Source organism: Salvia hispanica, chromosome 4, assembly GCF_023119035.1.
Source record: "Salvia hispanica cultivar TCC Black 2014 chromosome 4, UniMelb_Shisp_WGS_1.0, whole genome shotgun sequence".
Taxonomy (NCBI): Eukaryota; Viridiplantae; Streptophyta; class Magnoliopsida; order Lamiales; family Lamiaceae; genus Salvia; species Salvia hispanica.
In genome coordinates, this window is record NC_062968.1 from 24,204,482 (window position 1) to 24,230,103 (window position 25,622).

At 36.0% G+C, this 25,622-nt stretch overlaps 4 protein-coding genes and 1 pseudogene across 4 annotated transcripts; 4 read left to right on the top strand and 1 right to left on the bottom strand.

Moving 5' to 3' along the window:
• Positions 1 to 10,261: 10,261 nt before the first annotated feature.
• On the bottom strand, positions 10,262 to 11,412 carry LOC125220728. Its single transcript, XM_048122875.1, has 3 exons — positions 11,276 to 11,412; positions 10,808 to 10,871; positions 10,262 to 10,719 (listed from the first exon to the last, which is right to left on the bottom strand). Exons 2-3 carry the CDS (start codon positions 10,860 to 10,862, stop codon positions 10,262 to 10,264), a joined length of 513 nt encoding a protein of 170 aa, XP_047978832.1. The 5' UTR covers positions 10,863 to 10,871; positions 11,276 to 11,412.
• A 3,684-nt stretch (positions 11,413 to 15,096) lies between these two features.
• Positions 15,097 to 16,587, top strand: LOC125220729 (receptor-like protein EIX2). The gene has a single exon (XM_048122876.1). It carries the CDS (start codon positions 15,097 to 15,099, stop codon positions 16,585 to 16,587), a length of 1,491 nt encoding a protein of 496 aa, XP_047978833.1.
• Positions 16,588 to 16,638: 51 nt separating this feature from the next.
• Positions 16,639 to 17,442, top strand: LOC125220731 (receptor-like protein EIX2). The gene has a single exon (XM_048122877.1). The coding sequence runs from the start codon at positions 16,639 to 16,641 to the stop codon at positions 17,440 to 17,442; it is 804 nt and encodes a 267-aa protein (XP_047978834.1).
• Positions 17,443 to 20,895: 3,453 nt separating this feature from the next.
• Positions 20,896 to 24,066, top strand: LOC125220266 (annotated as a pseudogene).
• LOC125220732 (putative receptor like protein 25) lies at positions 23,535 to 23,933 on the top strand. The gene has a single exon (XM_048122878.1). It carries the CDS (start codon positions 23,535 to 23,537, stop codon positions 23,931 to 23,933), a length of 399 nt encoding a protein of 132 aa, XP_047978835.1.
• Positions 24,067 to 25,622: the final 1,556 nt, after the last annotated feature.

Consider the following 25,622-nt stretch of genomic DNA (forward strand, 5'->3'; position numbering starts at 1 on the left):
GTCCTTTGTGTTTGGTCACCTTAATTGTTTGGGCCACTTTAAGTCCATTGTGTTTGGTCATATACTCCCTCCTATTTCTAAGCTGAAGTACACATACATTTCTATGGGCGCAGAGGTATTAGAAATTGTGAGTTTGTGTGGACAAATACTATATATCGTCATAAAATACACAAGTTTGGACGAATCTTGATTTTACACGTAATCTTTGAAATTAAAAATAAATCAAATACTCAAATTTTGATTTTTAGTTTAAGCGATATTAGACCTTGGTATGTTAAAAAATGAAGATGACTTGGCTTGTCTGGCGTTTTCGTAAAATAATAAGTTGACGTGGATTTACTTGAACTGGTACGTAAAATGGTCTCACCCATCACTGACTTGAATTTGTCACGTTTGCATACAATTAAAAAAAATTCAGGTTCTTGCTTCCAAATTGTTTCTGTCCTCGTATAATCAGCGTATGGCTCACACCAATGAAAAATATGCATTGAGTTGAGATTCAATCATTTTATTTATGGTTCTTAAAATTTGATGGAATATATAGGTCAAAATAATTAATTAGTCACCTAGTATCTTTTTAGTTGAATAATGAAATTTTAAATGTATCAGGATTAGATATATTGTACCTACCCACTCTTATTTCACGGACGGAGGGAGTAACGCAATACTCTGTGATCATTACGTACCTTCGCCTTTGTCGTCTCCTTCTTAATATCTCTATGCATTCAAATCGTGTAGCACCGTCTAAATATATTTTACACAAATATGAGTATGTTTGATACGTAGAAAAGGTTACGGAATATTGTATTAACTTCTATTTCACTATCTTACAATTTCGATATATATTAATCAGAGTTAATTTGTAGTAGTGTTTATCATTTTTTAATTAGAATTTAATTAATGTAGAAATCAAGGTCGAGTGTAAAAAGCATGAGAAAAGCAGCATCAAACATATGTCTCCGGCCACATGCTCCACTCCATTTCAGACTCGCAAGGCGGGGCAACGCTAACTACGTGAGAGTAGCTTTGTTGCAAATTAAAGATGAATGGAAAGCGCTGTATTTAAGGGCTCCATCACAAGAAACGGAGGCAGATGGTCCACCACTATAAAAAATATTACTCCATCCGTCCCGGAGTATTAGACTCACTTCTTTTGGGCACATGATTTAAGGAATTGATATTTAAATAGTTAAAGTGGAGAGAGTAAAGTATGAGAGAGGGAAAAAGTAGGGGAGAGAAGAGAGAAAAAAGTAGGTGGAGAATAAAATAAGATAGATGCTTTTTGCTAAAAAAAGAAATGAGTCTAATATGTTGGGACATCCCAAAAAGGAAAGTTGGTCTAATACCTTGGGACAGAGGGAGTACTAATAGCTTATAGCTTTGATTTAAATTCTGATTTTTTTTCTTTTTATGGAATGAAAGAGGGAAATATAAATGTGTGTGTGCATAACTTTATTTATTTTCATTTTTTGCGGCAGATAAGTCCCGTTTCTGTTGCTTGTTTTCTTTATGGAATGGATAACTAATTGATAAATTGATAAATTTTTATGATTGGGATTAATATCTTATTTTCTTAACTGTGTGTAATATTTTTATAGTAGGAGTTTTCTTGTTTATGGAATTGTACTTCATCTGTTCCATAATAATAGAGTCATTTCACTTTTTAATAAAAGTCAACACATTTTTCCACACTTATTTTTTTCTTTCTTATTTTTTCTCTCTGCATCTCTATACTTTTTTCATTTTCCATTTTATTCTTAATCTTCGTGCTGAAAAGAAACGTCTCCATTATTATAGAATGGAGGAAGTAAAGTAACTAATTAACATGTGTCGATACAAATTAAATTATAGAGCTCAACAAAAGAGGAAAAGTTCCTTGAAGGTCCAGTAGGACTTACAAAGAGTGCCACGTGTAGGGAATTGAAACGGAAGCATTGACCACGTGAAATGTTAACACGGACAGAAGAACTTATAAAGTTGAATAAGACTTTATGAACAATCCTGATTATTTAGAAGTTTTAACTGCTCATAGTCATACAGTTTTAAAAATAATAATAATGTATTAGTAATATATTAACTCCAATTTTTAAAAATTTAAGTAATTAAGTATTACGTTTATTGTTACTAGTTACTGCATGCAGGGCATGCCTCCCTCACATTCAAGTTTGTATTTCTAAAAGTGTGTGATTAATATTAAAAAAAAAAAGAAGCAAAATCGACTGGATACCCGAAATAAATTCGAATCGGGTATCTGCGGATACCCGATTTGACAGGCCTTTAGAACAATCGCGGCCAAAGCTTTTTGAAGTTGGCTACCAAAAGGGTACGTAGGTAGAATAATGAACTCTTCTATTTGTCTGCGATAAGAATTTTCAATTAACACTTATGAATAGGTGATCTCGTTGAATATGCTAAATTTTTATAACTGATTGATGATTAATGAATTCTATGAAATTCATTATTGCGAGAGAATTTCAATAAATATTTATCCTTTTTGATCATTCGATAATCTGTATCCTTTGCCATTTCAAATATTCTGACCCGTTCTTAAAAGAAATGGCAAGATATAGCCCAAATCTACACATTTTCCATTGTTCAGTTTACATGATAATAGAGAGGTTTTCAAATCTGTTGAAATTGGTGGTATTTGATTTATGTATCGATCAATGAACCGTGAATTGTGCGGACTTTACTATTATGCCCTCCCTTTTTTGATGGGCATCCCCCAAAAGAGAAAGGGTTTTTATTGACCTTTCACATAGAAAATAAATATCCATCCATGTGTAATGTGGGCCACGTTCATGGAAAACATGGATAATTCACTCAAACTAAAATGCACTAACCCCTATTTTCATTTCTATAGTCCGCATTGCTCATTTCTGCCAACTGCCAAGTTTTAATACTCTTGATAATTACAAATGGAAAAGTGAACGGGTCAAAGCTACTCTTACATTCGATGAAGTGATCCTTATCATTTGCTATTTCCATAACTATAGCCGAATGTCGTCTTTATTATATATTTCATTAATTCTATAATATAGTAGTAATAAACATGATACGTATTAGGCTAAACATTCAATGTTTTTTCAATAACGACTAAAAATATAATGACGCGATAAAGGCGGAGCGTCACAATAATATTTTGAATATCGATGTCATTCAACAATAATCTACATATATGAACTTAAAAAACTAATGAAAATAATTTAAATTTTACTTATGAACTTAAAAAACTAACTTTTTCCACTCATTTTTTATAACATTTCTTAAAATTCATATCCATATATGTCCGACCAAAGTGTGACAAAATCTATGAGATGTAGAGAGTAGTACTTTTTCTTAATCAAATTAGTAGTCTCCATCCAAATATAAGTAGCAAACTCATCCAATCGTGGGATTATTTTTAATGAATTCATGAAATCCTAATTCGAAGTGGCACGTACAGTATGGTTGAGCATTAATTAGCGTAACTAAGCTGCTCGTATTTCTGGAGTTGAGCGATGTACCCATGCGATTCCAATGTCAAAAAATACACACGATGTCAAATTCCTAACTTTATCACCGTCGAATGTAACATAAGTTGCGAAAAAATATTGATGATCTCCTATATATGCTGATAGCTTAAATCAGTACTCCACTTTTTAGACTTAAATTTAAAAACCCATATACCTTGCAATTTTGAACTCTTATATGTGATTTAATTGTTTTGTGACTACATTACACATTTATTAGAATTTAGAAAGTGTCTCCATGGCAAATTGGCAACAATTGCATTTCTAATAAAGATAATTCTGACACCAATCTTTAATGTTCATGCATAAGTGGAGTAATACACTTGGCATCGAGCAATGCTAAATTACCCAAATTAACATAATCCATTTCTTAAATTAGAAAGAAATACAGTATGTAGTAGTATTTCATAAAATTTCTCTAATTAATCATTTTCCTTGCCGAAAGATCCCACTGCTTAGACTCTTCGACTATCCAATATATAGCTGTTTCATTAACTAATTAATTTGATGAAGTAGTAGCACTAATTAAATTAACTTGTCGAACTCTTCAAACAAATAAAAATCATGGGTGTGTTAAAATACGGTTGTTACTTGTTACATCGTGTCCATTGACAAAATCACCTCGGTCCATTGTTGGCACTTATTTCTTTTTATTTTCTGTGTTATTTGAAAACACGTCTTATTGTGTGAGAAATGATTAAATAAGTCAAATTAAAGTGTTCACTAGCTACCTTTTTTCTCGGTCCAAAATAAAAGAGGTGACGAATCGTTGCTTAACTAGTAAAAAATAATGTCCAAAAGGATTGAAAATGTTTTGTTTAAAAAGGATTAGTTAGAACAATGAGACGATTTGTGGATTTGAGAGGTTAAGTCATAAGAACGAAGTTATGGAAAGGAGGAAATTAATTACTACTATACACTACGTTTATTTATAACGTAAATTTCCATTTATGAGAGTAATGGAGTGCCACGTGTAATGAAGAAGCATCATTCTAAATCCGCCGCGTAGTTAGTGCTATATAATATATATAAACATGATTGAATAATATTGGAGATACAAATTACAATCTTAAATGTTTATTTGCACATAAAGTTTTACAAAATAAAATCAAATTGTTTCTGTCCTCTTATAATCAGACACCAATGAAAAATATGCATTGAGTTGAGATTCAATCATTTTATTTATGGTTCTTAAATTTTGATGGAATATATAGGTCGAAATAATTAATTAGTAACACGGTATCTATTATTTTTAAACGTAGCATGATTAGATATACCATACCTATTCAACTTGTTTGCTAGAGCAAAGCTTTTTTGAGTCTATATTTATACATGATCCAGAAAATATACTACTATTCGTCAGATGAGTCCTTCAAAGTCCTCTCCGTCCTTGAAGTGTGACTTGTGAGCCAACATCACCATGTCCAACGCTAGCCGCACATCGCTGTACTCGTGATCAATTACCTTCACCTTTATCGTCTCCTTTCATTTTCTCAATATCTCTATGCATTCCTCGTCGTTCCAATCGTGTAGCACCGTCTAAATATATTTTACACAAATATCAGTCTGCTACATAGAAAAGGTTACAGACTATTTTATTAGTTTCATTCCACTATCTTACAATTTCGATATATATTAATTGGAGTTAATTTGTAGCTGTGTTTATCATTTTTTAATTAAAATTTAATTAATGTAGAAAACAACGCCGAGTGTAAAAAAGCATGAGAAAAGCAGCATCAGCTTCAGGGTCAAACATGTCTCCGGCCACATGCGCGTACTTGAATAAATTGTCGATAAAACGAAAATAATTAGAATACTTGAAAAAATGGTGCAAAACTTACTCTTGTTTAAAAATCTAATAGATGAACTGAACTGAATTTGTACACCGAGTTTGATTGTGAATATCTAATTAAATAAAACCAAACTATAAAAGAATAAACCTTTTAGTTTCTGTCACTCATAGAATTTAAGTTGAATAAGAATTTAAGAACAAATCTAATGGTCGCTTGATTGTTTAGAACAAGGCCAAAAGGGTAGAATAATGAACTCTTTCTTTTTGTCTGCGATAAGAATTTTCAATAAACACTTATAATTAGGTGATCTCGTTGAATATGCCAAAATTTTATAACTAATTGATAGATTCTGATTGATGATTAATGAATTCTATTGAAATTCATTATTGCGAGAGAATTTCAATAAACATTTATCCTTTTTGATCATTTGATAATCTATATCCTTTGCCATTTCAAATATTAATTATGACCCATTTCAAATCTACACATTTCCCATTGTTCAGTTTAAATGAAATTATGGTGGTATTTAATTTAATTGGGTGTACCTTTACTATTATGCCCTTCCTTTATTGTTCAATTAATGCATTGATCACGACCGATAAATATTTTCATTGTGATTCTTTTATTTTGGGAACAAAATAGAGAATAAAAATGAGAGAAAATAATAAAATGGCAATTTCGCCAAGAAAGGCGAGAAAGAGGCGGGTGAATAAATAGATAATCGGAGATGTCCACATTTTTTACTCTAACTTAATTACTAATAATAAATCCCACTAATTAGTAATAGTAATTGAATACTCCATATAATGGATGAGGACAATCACGTAGGGGGCATGAATAAAGTCGGGGGTGATCTCGACCAACTCCCCGGTGTTTGTACTCCAAGGGTACATTGCATCCTACTCGGATACAGGCACGGGGAGCCCCTACTTCTACCTCTCACGGGTTCATCGGGGATCTCTGGGTGTTGGAGTAGATGGGCGCCTACACGCATAGGTCGCTGACCGTCGCCCTGGGGAGGATCACTCTCAATTTTTGCCAAATGGGCATCGAAGTTCATCTTCCAATTATCCTGATAAGTCCACCCCCCGACAGTAGTAAGCGGGGAATCGGAAAATTGTCTTCGGGCCTAGGATGAAGTACCCGGTGCCCCTACTGTCCACCGTGATCATACCCGACTTCTTCAGAAAATCCCAATCAATGGACATTGGCCCCGAATCTGGAGTCCGCTCCTCCACATCGACCTGAAAATGGAGGGCCAGGCGGGTGACCACACCCACACAACATAGTTTCCCACTCTTCTTCTTTGCTTGTCTCTCAAGATGCTTAATCATGTAATAGCCGGTATTGATCCTCCGGTGGGCCAAGATGCCCCATAGAATGAATACTACATCAGAAGAAATGCTGCCCAGTTCCTTGTGAGCGAACGGGAAGCATACTAAGGCCTTGGCCATGTACCTCAGTACCGGATTCCGAATGGAGTTTAACTTAGCGCGGGATGGAGCATAAATAGGGCCCTGGCTGGACGTGGCCTCATCCAGTGTAATGCGGCCCCAGAAATCATTCATGTCATAGTCTTGGGGCTCTTCAATGTACCCTTTCTCATTCTCGTCGAGCAAATGGAAGATGGAATTGAATTCCGCCAACATGAGTGTGTGCTCGACATTGTCCAAGCGGAAGGTGATAGAGGCCAAGGCTTTATTGATATAGTTCAATTGGAGAGTGGACATGAGCTCCAAAGTTAAGACCTTGTATGATCCATAACAATGTGCAAATAGGAAGTTGAGGTGGCCCGCTTCCAAGAGGGCTTCCCAAGATGTTTGAATGCCCATATCTGTGATCAAGTCGATGACTGGGTACTGGGACGACATACTATCAAACGGTGCAAGAGCTGCCCATCTTGCCTTCTCCTCCTTGCCTCTTAAGGTGACGTTCACATTTCGGGGGTTAGCAAAGTTGACCATATTAGATGTACCTGAAATAAACCACAACAAGCAGCCAACTCCCCCAAACTTTAGTCCATAATAAAATTTGAACAATTGTAGGCAAGATAAGATGAAATTAGGAAGATAGACTCAATTCCTAACATTAGAAGCACTAACACCAAGCAAGGCATATAGGGCGAGCAAGCATGTAGGATTTTAGAAAGATAGACTCAATTTCTAAAACCTATATATCACAATTCAATCAAATTAGGGAGATAGACTCAATCCCTATGCCCTTTCTTTGCACATTCATCAAAAGGGAGATAAACTCAATCCCTAAAGCTCACAAAATCATAATATTCCCCCATTATGTAACAAATACTCAATCAACAATACCACAAGCAATTCAATTTCACACAAAAACATGAATTTCACATCCAACTCATGAGTGCAAATAACTTCATACCCACTACAAAATTTCACAATACATCCACGGAGAATGAAGATTAGAGGAGAAAATCATACCTTTGGTGTTTAGATGTAGAGAAATTTCAAAAAATATGCTTCCTCTTTGATTTCTTGAGCAAAAAACTCCCACATTAAGTACTGTTCCCATGTTTGTAATATATTATTAGGGCTTGTTTGTTTGACATGTTAAGGGGTAGTTATAGCCCATTATCTACCCTAATATCAGTGTTTGATTGTCGTGTTAGTCTTCCACACGACCCGGTATTGAAACTCACAACCCGAATGTTTCGGTGCTTGTTATTTCAAAATCGCTGCTAACTCTGTCACCGCCGAAGACTGCGATTGAGCTTTATCTTTAAAAAGAAGATACAACCTCTCTCCTTCAATTGACTAAAATAGCCCCACCATTAATTCAATCACTACCAATTTCATCTACTCAAATTCAATTCTGGAGCACCCATTTCGCAAAACAACAAACGATTTCAAAATCGGCGGTCATATTTGGGGAATTCGGTGTTGTGCCTTGGTCGTTAATATCGGTTCGTACCGTGTTCATCCTTTGAAGATCTAGTCGGGCGGCTTCTATTGTCGTTAAATTGTGCAGCGAATTGAAGATTCGGTCGCGTTCGCACTTATTTCGAGCTTGATTCCAATTGCACTTGCACCGGGTATCGCCTACGACTCATGGCCGAGCACAATCAAATGCAGGAGGTCAAGTTTTTTTGAACTCCGACAAATATTTACATCTTCAATTTGTAACCGAATTGATATGCTAATGATTTGTGTTGCTCAATAATTATTGTGGAAAACTCTGTTATATGTTACTGAAATGTTCAAAATTTTGGGTATGTTTTTTTTATTTCATTGGTTGAGTTGAGATGTTGGGCAAGCTGAATTGCCGTAGGTTTTAAGACAGAGCAACATCGATTTTATAGTTGAGAGTACTGAATACCTTTCCTTTGGCTATCTGTTGGTTTCTACCTTAACTGACTTTAATTATGAAGATGTATTCAATTTGTGCTTTTGTGTTGGTTCTAGTTTGTAGCTGCATTGCTGTCACTTTGTGTTTTATTAAGGGTTACTTTGATTTAATCCATATAGTAACTCCGGAAGTGTGAGGACTTGTGATGATGCCTATTTGAATTTGTGCTTGTGTTGCGGTGGTTCTTGTTTGTAGCTGCAATGCTGCCAGATTTTGTTTTAGTGATTTAATCCATATAGGATGTGAGGTCTTGTCATGATGTATATTTGTATTTGTGCTTCTGTGGTGGTTCTTAATTGTAGCTGCATTATTGCCAGATTTTGTGTTACTGAGATTTACTTTGATTTACTCCATATAGGATCTCCGGAAGTGTGAGGACCCGACTACGGTTTTGATTATGCTTGAGGAAATACTAAGAAATCATCGAATCAATCTCCTCCTGGTAAGCATGCTACTCACTATGATTGGACATACTCCCCGTAAAAGGAAGCGTGGTGGTAGGCATACAAGAGAAGAATTGATCGAGTCAATTCCAGCCCATGTGAAGCAGTTAGACAAGCTGGTCTGTGTCACTGATCGATCATGCATAGACAATTTACGGATGGACAGAAACACATTCGGTAAATTATGTCGACTTTTGCGCAACCGAGTTGGATTGATAGATCAGAAATTTGTAACCGTAGAAGAACAGGTTGCTATGTTCTTATGCATTCTGTCCCACCACAAAAAGACCCGGATAGTTGGCTACGATTTCATGCGTTCTTCCCAAACAGTGTCTAAATACATACATATTGTTCTCCGTGGTGTCCTTACTTTGCACGAGTTGTTTTTAGTGAAACCTGACCCGGTTGATGATGAATGCACTGACTCAAGATGGAAGTGATTTAAGGTTTGTTCCATTGCACGACTTGTGAGGAAGTCGAACAACCAAATGCTGGCTACGAGAGTGACAACGATGATCCAATAGTGCCTACGATCAATGTGGTATCACCATCAGCATTGTGGAATAAGAAGAGGGATGATTTAGCTGCTGCGATGTGGAGTCAATGAATGAACGGGTGAACGTTGCGCTTTAGTGTAGGCGGCAAATCCTTTTACTTTGTGTGTGTGGAACTTCTTTTTCGAACAAGATATGGTTTGTAATGAAGGATTAAATATTTGACTGTAGGATTTAATATGCCTTTATGAATCATTAATTCGACCGGTTTTCAAATATTTAATGAGGTTCAAGTGAATTGTTACTTCAAATTTATGTTCCCTATTTAATTAAACTACTTCAACCACTTGTCATCCTCAAAGTCACCTAGTCGCGTTATCCCAACGAAGAAGGTGTTCGGGTCTTCAGCCGCAGGTTCGTCATGTGCTTCTTGGAGCCCTCTCCCAACCTCTCGCAAAACGGCACCATAGAAGGATTTGCGGATAAATTCAAATAATTATGGAGTACTTGTTGAGGGACCAAAACAATATATTAATGACTTGTTGTTTATGATGTATTGCCATTCCACTAGAATATATTCCACCAACAATTTTGACTTACAAAACATATTAAGCAGTACTACACAAATATATAATAATTAATCGTCAGGAGTAGTGATGTCTTTCTGCCATAGCAAAATAATAAAAAGCTTGAGATGTAGTGCTGAAATATAAATGAGCATAACTCCAAAACAATATGTAAAGCACAACCTGCACGACTTGAGCCCATTGTTCATCGTCGATATCTATTTTGTAGTTACCATCGTTATTGAAACCAACGCCACTGCGATCAAGTATCTGCATTAGCGAGTAGTAGTTCTTCTTCCAAGCACTGATCTTGAACTTTATGTGAGGGTGAACACATATGTCGGTCTTTGGGAATTCACGCTTAATTGCCTCCTTTGCTCGGGTTAAATATCCTGCACGGAAGCCATTGTCGGATTTCCATCCGGCTGCCGTCAGCTCCTTCATAGTTTCCAAAAGGATCTCCTCCTCACGTTGTGTCCAGACACGCCTTGACCTATCTACTAAAGACCCTCTGCCCGCGGGAACATCAGGGTCAACTACAAAAATACAAATTCTTATTGTCAATTGTTAAGGCAGTGTAAAACTACTCCAAGAAGAATGAATGAACTTTACTAGAGAGATTACCAGCTGCCAATGGATTCTCGTTGGTTTCATTTCCGCTCAATTGTTGGGATCCCATAGGAACAACCTTCACAAACTGATAAATATTAGTGTTATTCCAACAACTACCACAAAAGCCCATTGAATCAACTACTCTGTAATCATGAAATTGTTATCCAGAAATTATGTGGTCAATTTTGCCCAACAAAAAATGACGAACCCATTGAAATAATGAATCCCTAATCAACAAACTGTTATCCAACGTTCGCACAACCAAAAAATGACGAAGGGACCAACACAAATTAAATGTCAAACAACAACTACCTTATAAATTGAAGCTTGTTCGTGTTTGACAAATTCAGATATTCACACACACAATATTGTCGAAGGAATTTCCACTGTAAAAAACTACTACAAATCTTGTTAAGGTTTTTCATTCAGTTTTCGGATCTGGTCGCTAGTTGCAGAGAAATAGATGATAGGCAAACCTACCACAGATAGCAGAAATCGATGACCAGCTCGGCTTTAACTTCGGTGGAAGATCTTCCTCCTGCGGGGAATCGTCGCAGGCTGCAGCGTGGATGGAAGAATGATAATTTTTGGTTCAACTTATCAATTTGAGCAAAAGCGAAAAGGGGAGGCGCGAAATCAAAATTTGGGGCGCGGCAAATAGGTTTTATGAGGGTAATTCTGGATTTATAATTAATTTGTGAGGTTATTTTTGGGAATGTATATTTGTATCACACATTTGAGTGTGCCATACCAAACACAAGAATTACTAACATCAGCTTCGTACATTGACAAACAAACAACAATAGGTGATAACTATATAATTTAGAAAACACAAATATAGTGTTTACAATATGCTAACACATGTTAGACCAACATGTCAAACAAACGAGCCCTTAATATTAACGATTTTCAAGTTCTCTGTTAATATTACTCCACTAATAATTTAAGTACTTCTAATACTATCTTCATTTATTGAAAACTGACTAAAAAAAGGTAAAAGCTTATACTCAAAACAAGTCCAATAATTGACTTGACTGACGAAATTAATTACTATCCTTCAATTTCTGTACTAATATAATTATTAATTACACTACTTTAAAATCAAGGGATATCGTAACCCGGAACATGGGTTTGATAACGTTGGGGAGGGTCCCAACGAGAGGTCGGCCGTTCAAATTGTTGAAAGTGGATAGTAGTAGCATCTAGAGACATTTACGAGTCATTCAAATAATTTTTTATGTCAAATTGAAAATGAAGTTCTGTGATAAGTCCAAGTCTAGGTAGTGGCAGTCTTTTTTACTCATCTTTTATGTCAACTTTGACTTGTATCGTGGTAGGTAATGATACGAAATTTAAATAGACGTTATTTTGTATATTAAGTGAGAGAAAAATAAGGAAATATAACAAATTTGTGTGTGAAAATTAAAAATGAAAGTGTGACATCTTATGTGATTAGAAGAAATACTTTTACTTACTTACATTTCTATAAAGTATTTAGGATACAAATTAATCATCCACCATTACATTGTTTTATTATAAATAAGTAGAAATTTAAAGATCATGTAAACTCAAGTTTGAATCCTTTGGCATTATGTTTTGTATTATTAGGCTAACACACGCACACTATCATTTCATTATTTAATTTGGTCGAATATGAATGCTTTAACCTTACGTTTAAACCACATTACCACTAGACCTACCTACCACACTTTCATTTTATTTAATTGATTTGAGCGTACGTGGTATTTAGGTATAAATTCATATTTAAGGAAGATGTAAAAATAAAATATAAGGAAGAGTGTTGTAGTTTTAGATTATTTATTTGGTTAAAAAACTTTGTACTCTCAATTTAGAGTTAAAAAACACAATATGTCATGAACAAAAGCAATTTAGATATTTATATTTTATTCATCAATCTCATAAGAAGTAAACATACTTCAATATTTCTCTACTTATAGATAAAAAAGAATACATGATGTATCATCGTTCAAAAATATGATTCTCACCTTAAATAATAAATTCATAAATCATCATATTATTTCTTATCTTGATTTTATAGGGATAAAAAGTAAACATATTTCAATCAACACACGGTAGTTTGGAGTTATATTTCTCCACCTAATGACGACTTCTGAAAAAGAATGACAATGGGAGAGTCTTCGTGATTATATTTTATTCTCTATTTCAAATTTGTGGAAAAAATTGAATGGAAAAATTTGCTACAAAGCAAAAGGTTGAATATTATCGAAACACTTAAAATTTTTGTCTAATTTGCAATAAAATCCTCTAAATTTAAAATGCATACACAACGTTTTTCATGTCAATCTCCTTCGACCATTTGTAGAAGGAACTTCCCCTCCGAGCGTCACAACACTGCCGCGAGAGGCGATGGCTAGTCCGGTCCGAGCCACAGCTAGCCGAAGGGAATAATGTAACTATTGTACTGGCCTGATAGCGCCGAAGATAAGAGCACTTGGAACCAGCTGAGGCCTGAGAGCATACCGAGTCATTTTCCAAATGTTCGCCTTGAGGACAAGGCTGTTGCTAACCCGGGAGGAGTTGATACCGAAGCGATAGGGATCGCCCGCAATGCGCCGTCGAACTCAGAACGGCCACCGAGAAAGCGTGGCCCCCCAAAGAGATGTCGTGATTTTCAAAAAGTTTGGTTTTTTCCACAAATTTTGAAATTGGCAAATAATATCACAAACTTTACATCAGGTTTTTTATTTCCCCCAATGAAAAAATTCCAGCTATATTAATAGACCGAAGACAATTTTGGAGGGTATGCTTCAAGAAAAACTATCTTCAAAGATTGAAAAACTTGAAGCTTTCGAAGTTGTTGTCGAGAAATTATGAAAAAAAAATACGTATCATAATATTATTTGCTAGAATTTTTTCGTTGGTGGGAAATAACAAACTCGGGGTAAAGTTCGTGATATTATTTGTCAATTTTAAAGTTCGTGGGGAAAACTAACTTTTTCGAAAGTTCCATATTATTGTGTGCTAGATCCCTTTATTCTTTTATGTATTTTATTTCCTTTTGAGTCTAACACAATTAAAGCCCCTTTCTGAGTTTTCTTAACAGTTCTTTGTCGGATCGTATTACGAGTCGAACCGCCTAGTCATATAAATACTTCTAATTCAATTATTACACAATATTCAATAAGAAAGAATTAGAATTGATATCTTCTTCGCTTTTACTTTCATCGCAAGTTTCGTAAACCTAACCTTAAAATACTCAAAACCGTCGCTCATGTTCCTCCTTGGCCGACCCTTCACCGGTTATTGTCCTCCTTGGCCAACCCTTCACTGGTCATCATCCAGGAATATTTTGGACTGAATATATCTTGGGGTATTAGCGGGTGATCCACTCTGATATCATGTTAGGAGTTCGTGAGGTTTAACTTAAAACCAATGACATGTGGATTTACTAAATACAATAATGTTAGATAACTTGTTTGTTTCATTTACAAATAGATTCGAGGCAGACTCAATAATAGCTAATGAATAATACTCTGGCTGATTCACACCCTTGTAAATTATCCTAGCATTAAAATGATTAGCATGATAAGAGCAAGGAAATAAAAAGGTATATGCACAACGTCTATATATACATTCCTAACCTTCCTTGCCATAACACAACAAAGATGAGCATTGCAACTCTATCTTTCTTCCTAATTTTCTTCCCTATTACTTTCAAACTATGCAAATGCAACTCTATTTTGTGCCCACAAATTGAAAAACAGTCCCTCCTAAGTTTCAAGCGCTCCTTGCAAGATCCCTACCATCAACTCTCTTCATGGGATGATGATAACGATGTCAACTGTTGCAAATGGAAAGGTGTAGTTTGCAACAACTCAACTGGCCATGTTCACCAACTCAATCTCCGCAGTTTGAGTTTGAGAGGCCAAATCAATTCATCTTTGCTCAATCTCAAACACTTGACTCATCTTGACTTGAGTCTCAACAACTTCAAACAAACAAACCCTTCCTTTTTTGGATCATTCACACAGCTCGAGCTTTTCAACCTCTCTTTTGCTGGATTTTATGGTGTGATTCCCCATACCATCGGAAACCTTTCATACCTACACACTCTAGATATGGCCGGATTTCCAAACATCGTGCCTGCTGGTTACAACAACTACAATATCGTGCCTGCTGGTCACAACAACTACTATCACAGCAAAGATTTTGGTGGTTATCCAGACATGGAATTTGCTGCTCATGTAAGCTTTCTGAACCTTCTACGAGTTGATAATCTCGAATGATTATCGCGGCTTTCTGGACTCGAGCATCTCAATATGAACTTTGTGAACCTCAGCAGAGCTACAGATTGGGTGCAGGTGATCAATACACTCCCTTCTTTGCAACAGCTTCATTTTCAAAATTGCAGTCTTGGTTACATATCTTCTCTGAGTTATATCAACATCACTTCATTAACTCTTCTCGATCTCTCATCCAACAACTTCCATTCCATCGAGGTCCCAAAATGGATATTTGGGTATCACAATCTTCATTTTCTTGATCTAAGGAACAACTCTTTCATAGGTCCAATTCCTGCTAACAGTAATGCCACCAAGTATATTGATCTCTCTTTCAATTTTTTAAACTCCACAGTTCCAAGTTGGCTCTATTCTTGTATAGATTTGGAGTCTGTTGTTTTGGATTTCAACTTCCTTACTGGTGCAGTTCCAGCAGGATTTAATAACTTGTGCAGAACAAGAAGGTTGTCCTTATCCAACAATAATTTCCAAGGAAATATATCTGATTTATTTGGAAATATGTCGAAGTGCTTCTTGGAGGCATTGGAAGTCCTAGATTTAAGGTTTAATCAAATCTCTGGTCAGTTGATAGATCAACTAGGAGAGTTTAAGAGACTTGAATATCTTAATCTCAACAAGAATTTATTAACTGGTCCAATTCCAGCCAGCATGGGAAAGTTGTCATCTTTGAAAGTTTTGGGCTTAGGTTATAACAAACTAACACAAAACCTTCCTCATGGTTTGGGCCAACTTTGTAATCTTAAAGGATTTTATATCTTTGATAACAAGCTTGAAGGAGTAGTGACTGAAACTCTCTTTGCAAATCTCACTAAACTCGAGATTTTCTCAGCTTCTAACAATCAGTTGAGTTTGAATGTAAGCAAAAGTTGGATTCCCCCCTTCCAACTTATTGTTCTTGGACTAGGATCATGGAGCTTAGGCTCTGGCTCCAAGATTCCTTCATGGCTTGAGAAGCAGAAGAATCTCTCGAAGTATCTGGATCTGGCTGGTACTGGAATCTCAGGTAGTATTCCAAGCTGGTTTTGGGATACTCAGACCTTGAATCTCTCCCATAACCATCTTCAAGGAGAGCTCCCAGATCTCAGTGGCGTTGCTCTGTGTATATACTTGAGTTCTAACAAATTCGAAGGCCCATTGCCTCGAGTTGGAGATGCTTTAAAGGAGCTTGATCTGTCCAATAATTCATTCTCCGGAGGCCTAGCCCACTTTCTATGTGATGAGACATATCCAACATATTCGTTGGAGATTCTTCATCTGGGAGAGAATCTATTAAGTGGGGAACTGCCAGATTGTTGGAACAAATGGCCTTCTTTGAGATATCTGAGCCTACGCAATAACCAAATGCATGGAAGCATTCCTACTTCTATTGCATTTCTTGCAAATCTGGAATCTTTGAATCTTCAAAACAATAGGTTCTCTGGGGAGATACCTTTTGCAATGCATAACCGCATTAAGCTGGTGAAGATTGGGCTTGCAGATAACAACCTTGAAGGGAACATACCTGTGTGAATAGGAACAAGCCTAGTCGGGTTGAGGATTCTGATACTGCGCTCGAACAACATGAGTGGTCAGATACCTTCAGAGATATGCCAGCTGAGCTATCTGCAGATATTGGATCTCGCCAACAATAAACTTTCAGGCGTAATACCGAGGTGTATTCATGATTTTACTGCAATGGTTATGAAGAGGAGTTTGTCAGATCTATACACACTGTATGGAAATGAGAAATTATGGTACTCTTACTCCGTTTTCAGTGCGGGAGGGTTCAGAGAGAGCGCGCTGGTAGTGAAAAAAGGCGGTAAACTGGAGTTCGACAACATTCTTCCCTTGGTTACCAGCATCGACCTTTCAGTGAACAGTCTGTCCGGAGAAATCCCAAATGAGTTAACAAGTTTGTCGGAGTTGGGATCCTTAAACTTGTCGGGGAATCAGCTGACCGGTTTGATCCCCAAGAATATTGGAGAAATGAAGCAGTTGGAATCTCTCGATCTATCAAGAAACTCCCTTTATGGTCGAATTCCCAGAAGCCTTGCATCCATATCTGGTTTGGGTTATCTCGACTTGTCTTACAACAACTTAACAGGAAGGATTCCAGAGGGCACGCAGCTCCAAAGCTTCAACGCTTCAAGCTTCGTCGGTAACCATCTCTGCGGCCTGCCATTGACAAGCAACTGCAGTGAAGGAGGAATTAAAGAGATGAATGAGGAAGCTGCAGAGGTTGAGTGGTTTTATGTGCTGCTGTCTTTGGGTTATGCTGTGGGATTTTCAGTGGCTTGCACAGCATTAGTGTTGAAGAAGAGGTGGAGATATGCATATTTTGGATTGATAGAGTGGATGTGGATTAGACTCACAACATCTACATAGGATTACCAATTTATATTATATTTCCTCTACTCGCAAATTCTAGAGTGTAATGTTGTTTTCCTTTTCTCCCAGTTTAGCTGAAACTACTATATCCTTTCTATAGGTATGATTTATAATAGTGAAGTTGTTGGTCACAAATTTTGAGCAAAGAGGTTAAAGAAGAGACTAAAAGTTTGGCTGGACATTTTATCAAACAGGAACTGTCCATAAATTGAAATTACGACGAAAATCAGCAGAATACAAAGCATTCCTTATTCAATTTGAACCTACGATGAAATAAATTTGCAGAATACAAACCTGCAACGACGCATTGCTTCTTCACCGATTAACAATGCATTATCTCTGCACTCTCAAATTACATGGTGTAATGTTGTTTTCTTTTTCTCCTAGTTTAGCAACCTTGCATCAACTTTCCATATTTATTGTCGATAACAAATTCTGAGCAAATAAAGAATGAAAAGAGCAAAAGTTTGGTTGGGGCATTTTATCAAACAGGAACTCTCCATAATTTTAACTGATGACGAAATAATAGGCCTTATGCATTTACAAATTTTACTAACTGGGTAGTTATAAAATGGGGATTGTGTATAAAATTAATTATATGAATTCATAAAAGAAAGCAAAGATATAAGGCCAGGCCCATTGGGCTCAGTCGCATGCACATATTGGGCCAATCGGCCCACAAGGCTTCTTTGCTAAGACACAAATTCAATGATTTAAGTAAAAATTGAGATTTAAATTTAAAGTCCAACATTGAACTCTACAAATTAGTGAGTTGTGATTTTATGATTTGTATTAAAAGCCATGAAATAAGATTTTATGATTGTCAATTGGTACAATTTAGATAAGCATTACTCCCTCCGTCCGCCATTAGGAGTCTCATTCATGGGCGGCACGAGTTTTAAGAAATGTTAAGAAAAGTGAGTGGAAAAAAGTTAGTGGAATATGGGTCCCACTTGTATATATTAGTTTTAAATGAAATGTGAGTGAAATGAGTTAGTGGAAGGTGAGACCCTATTACCATTTATGGTAAAAGTGAACCGGGACTCCTATTCGCGGAAAAACGGGACTCCCATTCGCAGACGGAGGGAGTACAAAATAAATCTGGTACTCAAATCCGAAATTGTTATAAAGTGATTTTACAGAACTTTTACGGATATTCGGGTTCACTGATTACCAAAGCAGTAAACCAAACAAGCATTCGATAAAACTTGAAATTAATTATTTGTAATTACAACACAAATTTTGAAGATCACACCATCATGAACATAAGATATTTAATCTATACATTAATATGGAGTACATTACAACTCTAAATGTTAGCTATGATAGTATATTTATAATATCTAGAGATATTAAAAACTTTCATAACTTATTAACTCGCAGTACAATATATATCAGTTGACATCACAAACTATATTAGTAATAGACAATTTGTGTTTCAATTGATAAGTTCTCATTTCAAGATAGTTCTAAACTGAATCTCTCTCCTTAGAGATATGTTACGTATGTCTCAGTCTTCCGAAAAAAAAATCCGGACACATTTCATTTTGAAAATTAATTTCTTTGAAAATTATAAGTCAAGGTCGTTTTGTTTTTCTCAAACTACGACTGATTCATATTCTCCTACTAGTTCCTTTCATCTTTCCGACTTTGTTTACTTTTACATAATCAAGAAATATGACATATGGTTCAAAACTCCGGATTTTCTCTAGGACAATAATGTTAATTTTATATCATCTTATAACTATTTGGTTAAAAAACTTTCAAAAGTTAAAGAAAATCATACTCGGAAGAACAAAATATAACAAGGGCAATTTAGATATGGGATATTTGCCTACAAATTAATTAACTTGCCCCAAATTCTTTGTTTTACATCAAATTATTAATTTATTCTGATTTTGCAATTAATCAAGATTTTGGTGCTAACAACACTTAATATATCATAATTTTAAAATATGAAATTATTTAATTTTTTAATACAATATTGTTTCACTGCCAAAAATGTGTAATTTGGTCGGTGTCTGATAATATTACGTGAGTAAGTCGTCAAATTATATCAACATTGAAATCTTGGTTGATAGCAAATTCGATCAAATCAGTAGTTTGATTGCAAAAATCAGAATATCTAGAAACGCATTTTAAGTCCGATATACAAAATCAGAATTTAACAGAAATTTAAGAATATACTTGCAAATTGTCCTTCAGATATTTATATTTCACTTTATTACCAAGACCACCTTTTGTTTAATTGTGGGTGATCAGCCTCACGATCGACATATCAATTGTTATCGGCAAAAGATTTATATACAAAAATTTATAAGAAGAATACAAGAATGTTAGATCTACCAGAAAATAATACAGATCTAAGAACTTACAAAACAGTATACTCCCTCCGTTTGCCAATTTTTGTCTCGATCTTCAATTTTGGGATGTCGCTTATTAATTGTCAGCTAACACACTTTTACTATTTTTAATAATAGACATCATATTCAACTATCTCATTTCACTCTATATTACTCCTATAAAAGTAGAACTCACATTTGATTAACATTTTCTACTCATTTTTCTCTATACTTCTTGAAACTCGTGTTGGGTCAAAGTTGGAAACATAATCGTGGCCATAGGGAGTACAAAAAAGACAAGATAAAAGACGATATCGAATGCTCAAATTTGCACGGCCACAGTTCTCTCGAATCACTCTTTTACCGAACAATCGCATTTGAGAAAGCAAGGAGCGACACAAATCTTCCTCGTGACCACCGAAAACCTTGACCCAGTCACCAACCACCGGGGTAACTTCACAAAGAAGCTCCGAACAACGGACTTAAAGTTCAACTGACAACTCTCACAAAGAAACCCTGAATAACTCTCTCACGCACAGATCAAAAGGCACAGAGACAAAAGTCTCAGCCAGATTATATTCAAGTAGATCTGATCCTCTATCCCTCATAGTTTAGTTCTCACGCTCACGCTCACACGCACACAGTCGGGTGAGGTTGAAGACGACAAGCACCTCAATATGTGCATGAGAGAAACGAAGCGTCGCAGGTCTTACATGAACAAAGTCTATATATATATATATATATATATATATAGGGGTGTGTTAGGGTCCTTACAGCATCTTAGCGTAAAACACAGCACAAATCACAGCCCTTGGATCATTAGATTGGATGGCTGTGATTTGTTACATTATGATACTAAAAATCTACATTATTAGGCGAGGTACATTATTAGACTAGAAATGTACATTGTAAGACTAAAACTGTACATTTCTAAACTAAAATGCTACATTATTAAACTAAAATGCTACATTATTATCCGAGCTACATTATTAGTCTAAAATTCTACATTATTAGATGACACGTGGCATTAATCTAACCATTAGATCATATGATCCAATGGACTGCAAGTGTTTTGAGTTTTACTTATACTTAGCGTTCTGACCTGAATACGTCCCTATATATATATATTCCTAATCATCCTTGCCATAACACTAACAAAGATGGTCAGCTCAAATCCAACCATTGCAACTCTCTCTCTCTTCCTTCTTTTTTTGTCCATAACATGTTTCAAATTATGTAACTCTATTCTCTGCCCACAAATTGATAAACAGTCACTCCTAAGTTTCAAGCACTCCTTGCAAGATCCATACCATCAACTCTCTTCATGGAATGAAGATTATGATGTCAACTGTTGCAAATGGAATGGTGTAGTTTGCAACAACTCAACTGGCCATGTTCACCAACTCCATCTCCGCGGTTTGAGTTTGAGAGGCCAAATCAATTCATCTTTGCTCAATCTCAAACACTTGACTCAACTTGACTTGAGTCTCAACAACTTCAAACAAACAATCCCTTCCTTCTTCGGATCATTCACAAAACTCAAGCTTTTCAACCTCTCTTTTGCTGGATTTCATGGAGTGATTCCCCATACCATCGGGAACCTTTCATATCTACACACTCTAGATATGGCCGGCTTTCCAAACATCGTGCCTGCTGGTCACACAAACTACTATTACAGCAATTATATGGGTGGTTATCCAGACATGGAATTTGCTGCTCATGTAAGCTTTCCAAACCTGTTACAAGTTGATAATCTTGAATGGTTATCGCAGCTTTCTGGACTCGAGCATCTCAATATGAACTTTGTGAACCTCAGCAGAGCTGCAGATTGGGTGCAGGTGATCAACACACTCCCTTCTTTGCAACAGCTTCATTTTCAAAATTGCAGTCTTGGTTACATATCTCCTCTGAGTTATCTCAACATCACTTCCTTAACTTTTCTTGATCTCTCTTCCAACAACTTCCATTCCATTGAAGTAAATGGATATTTGGGCTTCACAATCTTCATTTTCTTGATCTAAGGAACAACTCTTTCATAGGTCCAATTCCAATTAACAGTAATGCCACCAAACTGAAGTATATTGATCTCTCTTTCAATTTTTTAAACTCCACAGTTCCAAGCTGGCTCTATTCTTGTATAGATTTGGAGTTTGTTATTTTGGATTACAATGTCCTAACTGGTGCAGTTCCAGCAGGATTTACTAACCTGTGCAAAACAAGAAGGTTGTCCTTATCCAACAATAATATCCAAGGAAATATATCTGATTTTTTTGGAAATATGTCGGTGTGCTTCTTGGAAACATTGGAAGTCTTAGATTTGCAGTTTAATCGAATCTCTGGCCAGTTGATAGATCAACTAGGAGAGTTCAAGAGTCTTGAATATCTTAATCTCAACAAGAATCTACTAACCGGTCCAATTCCAGCCAGCATGGGAAAGTTGTCATCTTTAAAAGTTTTGACATTAGTTGGTAACAAACTAACACAAAACCTTCCTCATAGTTTGGGCCAACTTTGTAATCTTGAATGGATGGCTATCTTTGATAACAAGCTGGAAGGAGTAGTAACTGAAACTCTCTTCGCAAATCTCACTAAACTCGAGGTTTTCTCAGCTTCTTACAATCAGTTGAGTTTGAATATAAGCCAAAGTTGGATCCCCCCCTTCCAATTTAATGCTCTTGGACTAGGATCATGGAGTTTAGGCTCCGGCTCCCAGATTCCTTCATGGCTTGAGAAGCAGAAGAATCTCTCGAAGTATCTGGATCTGTCTAATACTGGAATCTCAGGTAGTGTTCCAAGCTGGTTCTGGAATACTCAGATCTTGAATCTCTCCCATAACCAGCTCCATGGACAGATCCTTGATGTCCGTGGCGCTGCTCAGTTTATATACTTGAGTTCTAACAAACTCGAAGGCCCATTGCCTCGAGTTAGAGATACTTTGAAGGAGCTGGATCTGTCCGATAATTCATTTTTCGGAGGTATAGCTCACTTTCTATGTGATGAGACGTATCCAACATATTCGTTGGAGATTCTTCACCTGGGAGGGAATCTATTAAGTGGGGAATTGCCAGATTGTTGGAACAAATGGCCTTCTTTGAGATATCTGAGCCTAGGCAATAACCAAATGTATGGAAGCATTCCAACTTCTATTGGGTTTCTTGCTAATCTTGAATCTTTGAATCTTCAAAACAATAGATTCTCCGGGGTGATACCTTTTGCAATGCACAACTGCATTAAGCTGGTGAAGATTGGGTTTGCAGATAACAACCTTGAAGGGAACATACCGGCGTGGATAGGAACAAGTCTAGTCGGCTTGAGGATTCTGATACTGCGCTCGAACAACATGAGTGGTCAGATACCTTCAGAGATATGCCAGCTGAGCTATCTGCAGATATTGGATCTCGCCAACAATAAACTTTCAGGCGTAATACCGAGGTGTATTCAGAATTTCACTGCAATGGCTATGAAGAGGAGGAGTTTGTCAGATCTATTCAAACAGTATGGAAATGAGAAATCATGGTACTCTTACTCCATTTTCAATAAGGGAGGGTTCAGAGAGAGCGCACTGGTAGTGAAAAAGGCGGTAAACTGGAGTTCGACAGCATTCTTCCCTTGGTTACCAGCATTGACCTTTCGACGAACAATCTGTCTGGAGAAATCCCAAATGAGTTAACAAGTTTGTCGGAGTTGGGATCCTTAAACTTGTCAGGCAATCAGCTAACAGGTTTGATCCCCGAGAATATTGGAGAAATGAAGCAGTTGGAATCTCTTGATCTATCAAGAAACTCCCTGTGGGGTCGAATTCCCAGCAGCCTTGCATTCATATCTGGATTGGGTTATCTCGACTTGTCTTACAACAACTTAACAGGAAGGATTCCAGAAGGCACACAGCTCCAAAGCTTCAACGCTTCAAGCTTTGCAGGTAACCATCTTTGTGGCCTGCCATTGACAAGCAACTGCAGTGAAGGAGGAATTAAAGAGATGAATGAGAAAGCTGCAGAGATTGAGTGGTTTTATGTGGTGTTTTCTTTGAGTTATGCAGTGGGATTTTCAGTGGTTTGCACAACATTAGTGTCGAAGAAGGCGTGGAGAGATGCATATTTTGGGTTTCTAGAGAGGATGTGGATAAGACTCACAACATCTACATAGGATTAGCAATGTATTATGCATCTACTCTCAAATTCTATAAGGTAATGTTGTTATCTTTTTCTCCTAGTTTAGTTCAACTTTCCATAGATATGATGCATAATAGCTAAGTTGTTGATCAAAAATTTTGAGCAAAGTGGTTGGGGCATTTTATCAAACAGGAACTGTCCATAACTTTAACTTACGATAGCAATTAGCAGAAAACTAAGCATTCCTAAATCAATGTCTTGATTTATTACTATGCTCATAAACAGTCAAACCTGAAACGACGCATTGATTCTTCACCGCTTGCAGAGAGAAGATGTTGATAAGCCTCCCAACATATAAATAAAATTAACAATTTTGTTTTCTTTTCTCTCAATTTAAGGTAAAACTAGTTTTGGTAGAAAATTTACAATTATAAATTATGAGGTGTTTTAATTATGAGAGGTGCGTTATATTGCTAACTATTTAAATTGCTAACTCTGCTAAGTTATCAACATGGTGACATTAAAATGTCAACACATAAAATCGACACATTATATTAAAGTTCAACAAAATTATGTGTTGACAATTTAATGTTACCGTGTTCACATTTTTAATACACTGTTTTGATGAGTTAGCAAGTTGGCAATGATCACACCCCTTAATTATGATATAATATTATTCTAGGTCTTTTATGAATTTTGGTATAAAATTTAGAAATGATATAATTTGATTTTGTATGATTTTGATGAAAATAACGTTAAAAGAAATTTGAAGACAATCTTTGTTAAATTGTTTATTATTCGATTCATACTCCATTTTGGAAACAATATCTAACTCTATATATGGCCTAAATATTAATTTAAGCATATTCCAAACCTCTATATTATTTTAGGTATAGCAATATTTAATTCAATTTATTCAAATCAGTTCATTATATATAGCCAAATCGATTTACTACATAAATCGCAGCTTTTCACCAAGAATTTTTCTCCCATGGATAATTACGCAACTTTGGTATATTTATTCTCAATTGCTTCTACTATTTGTCTATTTATTGTATATTTTGCTAACTTTCTTGCTATCAAAATTGCAGTGCTGTATTTTGAAAGTGCACCCTCGTTGCGACCCATGCAAAAGACACATCATGGAAATACCAAGTACAATCACCGGTAATCAAAATATAGTTTTTTTCTTTTTTTTATGTATGTGATTATTATCTTTCAATATTTAAAGAAATCCCACAATAATTATTTGCAAGGAACATACGATATCAGAATGGATGCGGAGAGAAGTGAAGCGACGATCGTGGGCCAAGTCGACCCGAATTATTGCATCAGGGCAATATCGAGATGCAATGGACATGCGGAAGTCGTGTGGGCGAATCTCAAACATCAAAAAATGCAAAGTGAATCTTATCGCTATGGTAGCTACAAAGATTCCTATGGCCCACGAGAGTATTCAAGTAGGATGATTCCAAATTATTCTTACACTTCAAACAATATCAACGGAGTACTATAATTATGAATATGATCGTAGACGACGTGAGCCTTATCGTATGATGGATTATACCGCAGCTTACCACAGGGAAGAACCCATGAATCTATGTACCATTCTTTAATAAAGTAGTCTCTCCTAGTATTGCAATTTTTTTTATTTTTTTTTTTGGTAAAGAATTATCTCATGCTATGTTTTGTTTATGCATTGGAATTTTCAGTGAAAAGGCCA